The following is a 12,378-nucleotide window of genomic DNA, read 5'->3' on the forward strand; positions in this document are numbered from 1 at the left end:
TGTTTATTCCTAGAATGGTCTTCCTTCTCCTCAAAAATCTCATCTTTCTTTCAAGGTGCCATTTCATTCATATGATCTTGACCGCTGGTCCTCTAAGTGGAAATGATCTATCCATTCTCAAATGTCTTGAAGTATTTTTGTCTAGATCTTCCCTTTTTATTTGTCATAGTCTGTCTTGTAATATTGTTCATGCTCATGTCTTATTCCTTTCTGTTAGATTATACACTCTGAGGGCAAGTGCTATAAATTATTTCATCTTTATGTTCCTAATTCAATGTAGTTCACATGATTCATGCTTAATAAATGTTTTTTGAAATTTTTTAAAAAGGGCTTTGCAAAGAGCAAAACTCTTTTTTTTGGCAAACAGGAGCTTCCTAAATTATCTGTATTTATTTGAATACCTGTGAAAGATAAGAGGGTGAAGATATTGGAGGAATGGTGGGCGTCTTCCAAGTCTTCAACACTCCCAACAGATTGGTAAATAATCAGACAAGTAGGAGGAGCCAGGAGGATTCAAAGCAGCAGTTTTTGGGAGAAGTAATCCAGTAGTAATAGCATTAGACAACAAAATAAGTCACAAGTCCATTTGGAAACCTCTATATTTTATCACTGACTACTCCTAGCTCCAGTACTGGAAAACCTGGCAAAAAGGTCTGGTTTAAAAAAAAAAGTGAGAGCAGGGAGAACCTAGTGAAGGGTGTGGAAGAATTGCAGGCAATTATAGAACATAAAATAGGTCACTATCTTTTAATCACAAGCCAATCATTTTGTTGGAGACAAATTAGTTTTAGCTAAATCAGTTCTATGGAAGGAGTGAAATTCAGTTCAGCAAATATGTCTTCCTCCCTCCCTCCCTTTCCTTTTATCTCTTCCTTCCTTCCTTTTTTCCCTCCTTCTTTCCTTCCCTCCCTCCTTCCCTCCTCCCTCTCTCCCTTCCTTTCCTTTCATCCCTCCCTTTCTCCTTCCTTCCCTTCCTCCTTCCTTTTTTCTTTCCTTCCTTCTTTTCCTTCTTTCATCCCTCCTTTCTTCCTTCCTTTGTGCCCATGGGTTAAGCACCTACTCTGTGACTTGGCATGACGTTAGGCCTATTAAAATGAAGACAAAATCCAAACAGTTCTTACCTTCAAGGGGATTATGTTCCTAGTGGTGACAAGAAAATACCAAATATATTCCAAGATATACAAAGTAACAAAGAAAGAAGAGAGGTCACTAAAAATTTGGGAATTAGGAAATAATGTTTAATCTATATCAGATTATATATATCAATTTTAAGTTATATCAGATTACTTGCTGTCCTGGGGAAGGGGAAAGTAAGCAGAAAATTTTGGAACACAAAGCCATATAAAGATGTATGTTGAAAAGTATTTTTACATGTATTTGGAAAAATAAAATACTATTAAAAAAAAAAAAAAAAAGAAAGACGTTTTAGAGTAGACCTCCTCTCCTCAACTGTTCCTTGAAGGAAGTTAAAAGATAAGGGGGAAAACATCCTGCCTTCGATGAATCCATAGCCAATGTTGTAATCCCTTTTCTGTTTACTTTGCAATTCTGAGCACATGCATACTCCACGTGTCAGGATGTGTTTGGTTTTGTTTGCTGTGAGAACATCTTGGTAACTATCAGAAACAGTCATTTTATCGATTTCTCAGCCTCACTTAGATTACAAAGGAAGTTTTCTGTTGCCCAGGTTGTCCACAGCAATCTGATCTGAAAAGTACAGCTGTGAGTGTATTAATTTGAGCAAGGAGTCAGAGGGTCTTAGAAGCCTACCAACCTACACTGGGCACAACTAGATCTGGGCACTCAGTTTGGAGGCAAGTTAGAAGTTATAAATAGAGTGGGGAGAAGAGGAACTTTACAGTTTAACTGGAAAGATATGAGGAGTTGAACTTGTATATTGAAGACAGATATGTGCTGTGTTTGCAGGCAATTGTAAAGCAATTCACTTCCCTCCTTGACCCTTTAAACAAGCTTTTCCCCATACCTGGGATGGTCTCCCTCCTCACTTTCACCTTAGAATCCTTAACTCCCTTCAGAGCTCAGCTTCAGGGAGGGTTACCTGCTCTATGAGGTTTTCCTGATGCCCCCGGATAATAGTACTTGGTAGTATTCCTCACATGCTTAATAAATGTTGGTTGATTGCTTGATAGAATCTTTCTTCTCCCTACAATTCTTTTATACTCACTTTTAAACTATTATATATTCTTTTATATGTATATATAGTGTTCCCCCCACCTCCCATAAGCTCCATTATGACAAGACTTTCCTTCCTCCCTCCCTCCTTCTTCCTTCCTTCTCCTTTCCTCCCTCCTTCCCTCCTTTCCTTCTTTCTTCCCTCCCTCTCTCCATTACTCCCTCCCTCCCTCCTTTCTTCCTTCCCTCTTCCTTTTCCTTCCTTCCTTCCTTTCTTCCTCTCCCTCCCTCCTTTCCTCTCTTTCTCCCCCTCCTTCTCTCACTGTTTCCTTCCTTTCCCCCCCCCCCTCTCTCTCTCTCTCTCTTTCTCTTTCGGTGTGTGTGTATATGTCTCTCCTTCCCTTCCTTCCTTTCTCCCTCCTTTCCTTTTTCTCCCTCTTTCTGTTCCTTTATTTTTTGTATCCCCACAGTCCAGTACAGGACATGGCAAATGGTACCTACTTAGTCAACCTTGATTGGCTGTTGGGTGAATTCTGTTCTTGCTAAACTCTGAGTCTTAATTCTTTAATTTTGATTTTCTTTCTTGCTTTGTTGATCTTTGTGGCTTTTGGTTCATCCTTTTCCTAACTTGTTTCTCCTCCCAAACTGAGCTACTCTCTCTTTCATGTTTCCAGAGGCCATTCTGAAGTTTCCCTGAGCTGTTTTGCCTCAGTAAGAAGATGAGACCAAAAGGGAGAACCTAGTTGACCTGAGATTTTGGAAAAAATCCTGGAAGGTAAATAGGTAGATTTTGTTTACGGGGCACTACTTTGGTTATTATTAATTAATTCCATACCCTCCTACCAATGGCTCAAAAATGGGGTAGAGATGGTTAGATTCTAGAAGCAGGAATCATGTCTGTGTAGAATGACCTTTTTCAGAACCCATCCTTGCTCAACAAGAATGAAAATCATTGGATTCTCTCACCTGAAGGTGCTGAAAAGAATACTAACATTTTGATAGGTTAAGCCCACAATTAACAAGCCCACATTTACTTTAAACTAAATCCTTCCTTTGAAAACTGGTCTCATATTTTTTTGTTTTTGTTTTTGTTTTTTGGAGGATGGATTGATGACAGACATGAAATCTTATTTAGGACAGGTCTTAAAGGGACATCCTGTTACCTTCTCCATCACCAACCCATTGCCTCTCCTCATCCCCTCCTCCCCCCCACGCTTCTCTTTTGGAAGTGTTTCTAAGAGAATGAGAACAAGTTCAGAGAATAGGAAAAGCGAATGGAATTCAAGAGGTCCATTGTGACTCCCTAAGAAATACCTTCTATACCCATTGTTAAATCTAAGGAATTATTTGAACTTCAGTATATAATTCTCAATTCTGTGAAAAATTTTTTTACACATTCATCTTATTTTAAGCTCATAACTTTACCAGAACTATTAGGAAATCATTTCTCCCATTTTACAGACAAGAAAATTGAAGGTTAGTGACTTACATAAATCCACATATTTATTTGAATTAGGATAAAATTCTATCATGCAATCCAACTCCCTCCAGTGAGAAGATATTGAAATAAATCCATATTACAAAGACTGGTTGGGAAACAAAGGAACACACAAGATTTTAGAGTAGCTGTTGTATGCTCTCCTTCTCTGCTATGCTCTATGTCTTGGAAATAATTATGTTTGTTCTTCATAGTAAACTGGTGAGATTGGCAAGACAGTGATTATTATCTCTGTTTTGCTCATAAGGAAACTGAGGTTCAAACTATGTGACTTATCTAAAGTCACATTACAAGCAAGAAGCAGAACTAGGCTTAAAGTCTAAATCTTGTGAATCCTGGTGCTCTTTCCATTATTCCTCATGACTTCCCTTCATTAATTACCCTGGCCAAATGGTAGACTCCTAGAGATTAGAAAATATCTTAGTCTTCTTTGTATCCTCCAAAGGGCCTATTATAATTGAGCATTCAATATAAACTTGATAAATTTAAGGAAATTGAATTTCTGGACTGGTGAAGCTGAATCATGCCTATTTGCCATTTACTTTTTTTTCCTTGCTGAGGCAATTGGGGTTAAGTGATTTGCCCAGGGTCACACACCAGGAAGGGTTAAGTGTCTGAGAGCAGATTCTAACTCGGGTCCTCCTGACTTCAGGGCCGGTGCTCTGTCCACTGCACCCCCCCTAGCTCCCGTTGCCATTTACCTTTTGCCAGGGCTCTGAAAGTGGTCTCTTCTTCCCACAGGGAAGCCTCTGTTGGCCATGGCCACCAGCGACTCTCATCCAGAGTGCCAGCCCACGTCGACTCTCCACGGCCAGCCCCTGTCCAAGAGCTCCTCCAGTCTACTGACTGACAGACCAGCCAGTGGGCAGGAACTCCGCAAGAGTGTCAGTAGTACCGTCTGCCCAAGTCCTACCGGGGAGGCTGAGCCGAGCCAGTTGGCTGGAGAGGGTGTCGTGGGGACCGCAGCGGAATGCGAAGTGGGAAGTCCATTGGGAGCAGGGAGCCCAGAGCAGGCACCCTGCCCCTGGCAGGACAAGAGCTCCGCCTTCCGTTCCAAGAGCAGCACTGTTGGAAATGTGTACTCCATGGGGGAGAGGGAGCTGTCCCCTTCGAGCCTGGGGGTGCCAGGGGTGGTCGTGCAGCGGAGCCATTCGGATCTAGCCTCGGGGTGCCGGCATCTCAGCCTCAACGTTCCCATGGAGGCCAGCGTGAGCTGCTCTGCCCTGGGGTCCTCGCCAAGTGAAAGAAGCAATCTCCTTCCCAAGAGCGTGTTCATGCAGAAGCCTGGCCTGGGGCACTATGACAGTACGGACTCTGACAAACAGCTGCCTTTCCCAGGGTCGACTGATGATGTGGGAGGGGATCTGCTCTCCCAAGGTGGTGAGGCTGCTGGGGATGCAGAAGTCATCCTACCCGCCTCTGTGCCTGGGAACAGCTCTAGGAGTGACTCAATTCAGGACCCAGGGGCTAGGACCCAAGGCAGCACCCCGCCTTGCTCTGTGCCCATGGCTCCTGGCCACATCCACACCGCCTCTTCTCCCTACTGCCCGCGGCAGGCAGAGAGTGCTGTGAGGACGAATGATACCCACTCAGCCTACTGCCACCCCCTGCCCATCCCGTCCCTGCAGGTTGGCCCTGGGATGCTGTGCCCCATGAATGAAATGGGCGTCCCTGGATGCTGCCATGTCCTGTCTACACCAGAGATCCTGCCATTTCCCAAGCTGGTGTCCTCTGTGAGTGAATCTGGCCTCCATAACCAGCACTTGGTTAGGTACCACCGCCTGGCGGAAGAGGCGCCAGTTTGCATCCATTGTTATGCTCCGAACAAGTGCCCACAGCAGGAATCCATTGCAGGTTCTGCGCTCCTGGCAAACCCATCAACTCCAGACCCTGTCACCAAGACCAAAGATGTGTCCACCATGACTTCCATTGGCGACCTAGCACTGGGGCCGTTGAGCTCTCTGCAGTGCAGGGATGCTGAGGTACAGACAGCTCCATCCACAGCCTGCAAGGCTGTGGCCACCAGTCCCTCTCCACTCAAAGACCAGGTGCCCCCCCATGTATTCCCAGAGGTGAACTTAGAGGTCAGCAGAGAGGAGCCCAAGTCCCCAGTGCGTGAGGTCAGGTGGGATGAAGAGGGGATGACCTGGGAGGTATATGGAGCTTCAGTTGATCCAGAAGTTCTGGGCCTGGCCATCCAGAAACATCTGGAGATTCAGATTGAACAGTTCCAGACAGTTCCCTCGAAAGAGGGTACCCAACCAGGTGGTGAGGAGGCCCTGATTAAGGAGGGGAAAAGAAGGCCCTTTCGAACCATGATCCAGTCCCTGAGACGTCCCAGTTGCTGTGTCCACTCAAGCACAGCTGTGGAATAACAAGGATACCCTTTCCTTTGTATTCTCAGACTTTCTGGGAATGACTGGTTCCCTCTGCTATAGAAGATGCATTATTCAGGAAAAAAAAATCATTACAAAGCCCTCTGGGATTGGGATGCCAGCCTGGATGGATAAGAAGTGTCTGAGACAGTCACTTAATTAGCAACACTCCCAGTCAACTCAAGTGGGAGGAAAAAAGAAAGAGATGGGAATTGTCAGTTGACTGCCATTGAAAAATCTCTGCCTGTTGACTCATCACCCATCTCTGCCTTCCTGTGCTGGAGCTAGACTCCAGCTCATCTATTTAGGTGCCATAAGCACTGAGGAGTATTTCTGGGTTTTTAAAGAGTCTGTTACTGCATCTCTACTTAATGGGGACTAAGCTTTCAAATTTAGCTTCAAAATGTTCTTTTTTGTTTTCAGTGTTACGTTGGTTAACCTCATTTCAGACCTAATGCTGTAGTCTTATGAAACCTCAAAACCAAATGTGAGCCCTCTCCATAACCCCCCTCCACCTGATTGTGATTGCCTTTCCGTCATTGCTCAGTTAATGAATTACTAAGTTGCTCGGGGACTTCTGTTAGTTCTGAGTTATTTCTTCACTACAGGTAGAATGAACTGTTTCCTAAAGAAAGGCCTGCTTCAGAAAACATTTAATTGCAGTATGTGTGACCTGTGCCTGGGACTTACTTTGTGAATAGACAGGACAGTTAGTGATATCTGATTTCAGAGGTATCAGTAAATCCTGTGGTTTGATTTCAGAGACACCTGAAAAGAATCTCTGTCCCCTTAATATTTGTAAACCAGTTTGCAATTCCATGATTGGAGCATCATTCCTTTAGCTTGAGACTCTCTGGCACTTGTTAAAATGCAAATGCTCCCTGAAGAAGGGTGTCACACATTAAGCCTTATGTGAGTGTGTACATCTCGGTATGATTAAGTTTGTCAGCTCCTTTTTGGACAACACATTTGGTAGGAAAGTAGAGACAAAAGTGCTGGGGTGCACAGGAAGTCCCACCTTTCATAAATGTGATCACGTCACGATCTTGAGAAATTATAGCATATAAACGTAGCTTACATTCAAAGGGGCAATCTCTCCCTTTACTCTCCCAAGTCCAAGGACCAGGGGTATCATCCTGTCATTTTTGTAGTTCCCCACAGAAACTTAGCTCATAGCTTTTACATAGCAAGCTGCAAACCCCCAGGTGTTGCCTTTTTAACGATGCTGGTGGGGATTTTGTTTTGTTTCTTGACATTGCATGGCTCACATTGCTGAATGTGGGGCAGGGTCTGGTCCCTGGCACAAGAGGCACTTCAGGGGGAGTGCATGCATTGTAAAGCGTCTCCCATGGTCCTGGCCACAGATGGATTGTCATGTTTTCAAGTGGGCTCTCAAGGTCTTTCTGGATCTTCCCATGTGGATCATGGAATATGGATGGATACCAGTCTCTGCCTGCAAATCTGCCGTTTTTAAACTGGGAAAATTGGATCTAGAGGAGAAACTAATGCTCACATTTCCCTTTTGTTTGGGGGAAAGATCTGAGCCTTGGGTTCTTGACTTTTTTTTTTAAAGGAAAGAAAGAAACCATCGTAGTATTCTGGTACCAAAGTGAACCCAATCTGTATTCTTTTTGCACTGGCCCATGCTGCATAGCGCCTTAGTTTTGAGATTTGTATGTGTATGCATGTGTGTGTGTGTGTGTGTGTGTGTGTGTGTGTGCGCACGCACATGCCCATTGTGTGTTTTTGTTTTTGTTTTTTCAAAAAATTGAAATGTAATGAAAGGGCTAATACCACCCAGTAATATGAAATGTGTTCACGCTGCTTCCTCCGATGCTTTTCCCTCTCTTCTCTGTAAGGTTGTTGTCCCTTATACTATTTTAGTGTATTGTGTGCATGGAATATTTTGGTAACATGAAAAATGTGCCACCCTTAGTGTACAAAGATGACATTACTAAATAATAGCTCCAGAAGTTGATTCAGGCTTGTGCTGAGCTGCCCTCACTTTCTTCCTGTTCTCCCCTGAGAGCTGGAATCCATGGCCAGAGCTTGGGGTCAGCCCATGGCCAGGACTCAAGCCCAATCTGTGGCCATGGTGAGGGACTCAATTTGGCCAGATCAAGGAGGTCAGTTCTGTGTCAGGGCCAGGGCTAAATTTGTGCCTAGGATGGAGGGAGGCATCTACGCCTGGGATTAATGCTCAGTATTTGGTTAGCAGGGAGTTTGTTGAGGGTTATGGCCAGGTTAGGCAAGCCCCAGTTTCTAGCTAGCTCTCAATTATAGGAGCACAAATTTAGATCTGGAAGGGACCTGATAAGCCAACTGTTCTCATTTGCCAAACAGTTCATAAGTGTCATAGGTGAATTATGAACTGAGTTCTTCCTGGCTCCAAATCCAGCACTTTCCATATACATACATGCTCTCTCTCTACAGGCCATGGCCAAGACCAAGGGCCACTTGTAGCCATAGTTAAGGAGTCAGTCTATGTCAGGATCAGAGAGTCTGCTTGTCATCGGAGTTAGTTCAGTCCTAGCTCAGTATTTAGGGCTGGATCCAGGACCAGAGGAATGTTAGTCTGTGACTAGATTTAAGATGTAGGCTGACTCCAGGGTTGGGGTTTGGGGGTGGAGAAAGTCAATTTGTATAAAAGACTGGGGAGTCAGTCTGTGACCAAATTTAGGGATCAGTCTTTGGCTACAATTAGAAGCCCAGTCTGTTGTTGGTATTAAGGGATTAATTTGGGATTAGGAGTCAATTGATATATAATTAGGGTTGGAATATTGTCAATTTATGGCTGGGTTTAGGGTACAGTATCAATCCCTGGCCAGTGTTAGTATCTCAGCCTCTAGTCAGAGAACCAAGAGTTATTATTCTTTTTTTCTGTGCAAAGTTACCGGCCCCTATGGGGATTGAACCCAAAGTGTTGTCCTAACTATCACTAAGCTCAAACTGAGTTAATTAGTCCAAATCCAGCAAGTCAGTTATCAAATGTGGGCTTAATGACTAAATTTGGGCAAGAAGATGCATTTGTCCAATTCAGCCACAAGTCTGACACCTGCTGTGGTTTAATGTTTACAATGTCACTAGTTCAGTCATTTGGTTGTGACTTGATTTTATAATATGACTTTTTGGGTTCCCTTATGACTATGTATGTTTTTTTTTTTTTAAAGCTATATGAATAAGACAGCTTCCAAAACTTCATCAAGGTGGTTCGTTTCATTCACATGTCTAGGAATTGGGGTTGTGTCACTCATGGGATGGGAAAAGGGGACAAGGGAAACCCACCTCTCATTGTTGGGGGGGTAGGCCAAAAAGGGTTCCACATAAGCATAAATCAGAAGCCAGATAAGATTTTAAAGTGAAGGTTTTTTTGAAAATCGAAATTCAGGAACAGTGGGAAATGTGAAATAGGCTAGGTCCCTTGTGTTCCTGGTAAAACTGTAGGCTTGGAGAAAGCTGGGCTAAGAAAACTTACAGGACTGGAAAAGGTACAATCTGGGGATTTTTTTATTTATTAATTTTGGTAATAACAAATCTAATCATTTGTTTTTTAGAATCATACAATCTTAGATTTAGAAGCGATATTAAAAGTCATCTAGTTGAATTTCCTGTATAGTATTTTTGAGAAATGGTTAAGAATTTAAAAAAAAATTATCCATTAATAGAACTCACTACTTTGCAAGGCAGGCTATTCCATTGTTTAACAATTAAGTGATTCGAGGGACTCCTTACCCTGAGACACCATCCCTTCCTCCAAGCTACTCCAAGTTTTAGAGATTTTGTAGGTTAGATTCCTTTCAAAAATATAGCTTATAGGTGTTCACCAGTATGTTTACTTTTACTATTCATGCAGAAGGGTTTTTAGTCTAAAGCAAAGGCATTTAATAAAATAGCAAAATAATGACAATTATAGCAGAAATTCTAGATATAAATCTTGATTTCACTCTCCATAAATAATCATACTCTTTAGGGGGAAGGGTAAATTTGAATAATGTACCATTGGGGATATGCTTGTTGCCAAAACACTTACAAGTTGAAGCACATGAACAAGGAATGTGTGTGGCTAGAGCACACGTGAAAAAACAACACATACCTTTAATGTTGTATACCCATCAATGTCTTTTGGTTCTTGTAACATGGGGGTGTTCTCTTCTCTGCTTGTTTTCCCATAGAAATCAAATCTCAACTGTTCCCTGTTGGTCATTGTATCTTCGGGTAATTTTTAGCTACTTTTAGGACAACCTAATATCCTGTCCAACTTTGAATGTCTTAATGTGCTTACATCACAACAAATGTACCTTTTTACCCTGCTTTCTCTGCTCCTATCCCTCAGTTTTAACAAAGAAAACAATCAATCTAAAATGACCAGTATAAGTAACAATGTCTATTCACATGCTACATTTGCCATCGATAGTTTTCATCACTGTATTCAATACTGGTCATTGCATTTATTCAGAGTAAATGCTTTTTTGTGATGTTTTTACTTATGATATTGTAGTTATTTGTGCATATTGTTTCCTTCACTCTATCAGCTCATAACAGTCTTCCTATATTTTCTAATTTCCTTAGAGTCAGTAAGAGGAGCTAGCAAATGGGAGAAAGAGGGGTCAGAAAAGTAGACGATGTCAAGGGTATAGTGCCATGGAAGTACAGGGAGAAGGTCATCATTAGTGTCACTCTCAAGAGAATGACTGACTAGAAAGCTATTATAGCTATTGATTATCCACTTCCCAAAGTTGAGTCAGAAGTCAGTTTATTAAGGAGTGGATAGAAAGTGGAGACACTGAATACTCACTATTATTTTCTGAAGCTCAGTGGCAAAGGAAAGTAAAAAAAAAAAAAAAAAGACAAGAGGTAGGTAGGACAGAGATAAAATAGAAAGGGAAGGCTTTTTCAGACTAGGGAGAAAGGAACCTGAGCATGATTATAGGCTATTACAAGGCAGGAGCCATTGGAAAAGGAAAGGTTGAAGATATAGAATAATTGAGGGAGTGGGTTCTTAGGGGAAGTAGGGGAGAATGGGGTCAAAAATATGGGTCAATGCACTAAATTTAATCGATTTAAAAAATATGCTGTATGTAACATTCACAGCCTCATATAGAATTCTCATTTTGTTCTTTGTATATGAAAATAGTTTTGTTTATTTTTGTCAAATTCATTTGAAAAAAAAAAAAGGATGGTTAAAAATTTACCTTGGAAAGAAGAGATGCTTCTTTCTCGAGGACAGAAATAATGAAAAAGAGAAAAATTAGTTTATATAGAAGAGGAAGTTCTAGATGCATAGCCTGGATTTTCTTAATGAAGTAGTTGGTCTAGTAAAAGGAGGGATATTGGGATGAGAAAGACCTACTCTTGAAGGCTCATTTTTGTTTTGAACAAAGGCTTTTTGTTGCTTTTTGAAACAAGTTTTAGCTCATTCTGGGCTTTGGATTTCCTGATTGGATGTACCACATGCTTCTATGCTTCCTTGGCAGGTTCCCCTCACCACATTGTCCTTTTAAAATAGAAAGGTTATCTGTGAACTCGCTATGAAATCACATTAGTTTCTTTTAAACAGCTGGCCCTGTTCTTGATCATGGAAATTATTCTTGTATAATAGTTGCTCAATTTTTTAGACTATTTAATCATCTTGAGCACTTTTTGGAAACTTTGGCCTTGAAGCAATTCCTTACCTTCCCCCTTAGCTTTTAAAAATCTTTCCTAAAGCCTGGGGTACATGCTGATGATGCCAGATGTCCCATCTTTTAAGTTGAAACATTCATTCTCTCTCAAGATTCCCAATAATATAGTTGATGCAAGAAACTGGACCTATTTCAGTTAAAATTAATCATTTTTCAGTGCTATCTGTATATGAGGCAATATTCAAAGGAAATAAGGACTAAATTAAACAGATGGTACAGCAGGTATCTTTTTCTTCTAGATCTAAGTATCTCAGCACTTGGGATGCTGGGAGTTATATGAAGGGAAAGCAAAATTCACATTAAAAATACCAGTTCTTAGCTAGGTAGAAAAAATAGCTACCCAACTATCCCTATATTTTTTCCTTTCTTATTTATGTTGAGGCTTCTTTTGTATACATGTGTTTGTGTGTGTTTTTACACATACATACATTTGGTATATATTTTTGACAATGCCAAATTTTCCATCTTTTTCATATATGAAATACATATATATACATTTGTATGTATGTATGTGCATATATATGTGTGTGTGTGTGTGTATATATATATATATATATATATGGATATGCTTGTCCAGCATTATTACACCATAAGAAACTAAGAATATGGTTTTCGTTTTATTCCATTTCAATAGAAGTAACATCTGACATGAAACTGAAACTGCCCTATGTTTTGTCTCCCCAATTAGAAT

General features: G+C 41.4%; 1 protein-coding gene across 1 annotated transcript in view; it reads left to right on the forward strand.

Moving 5' to 3' along the window:
- Nucleotides 1-10,971, forward strand: part of GPRIN2 (G protein regulated inducer of neurite outgrowth 2) — a 29,178-nt gene extending 18,207 nt beyond the window's left edge. The window contains exons 3-4 of the mRNA XM_031956263.1: nucleotides 2,808-2,908; nucleotides 4,373-10,971. Of these exons, the coding sequence (XP_031812123.1) occupies nucleotides 4,390-6,006 (1,617 nt within the window). The 5' untranslated portion in view covers nucleotides 2,808-2,908; nucleotides 4,373-4,389 and the 3' untranslated portion in view covers nucleotides 6,007-10,971. The remainder of the gene's footprint in view (nucleotides 1-2,807; nucleotides 2,909-4,372) is intronic.
- Nucleotides 10,972-12,378: the final 1,407 nt, after the last annotated feature.

This window comes from Sarcophilus harrisii, chromosome 2, assembly GCF_902635505.1.
Source record: "Sarcophilus harrisii chromosome 2, mSarHar1.11, whole genome shotgun sequence".
NCBI lineage: Eukaryota > Metazoa > Chordata > Mammalia > Dasyuromorphia > Dasyuridae > Sarcophilus > Sarcophilus harrisii.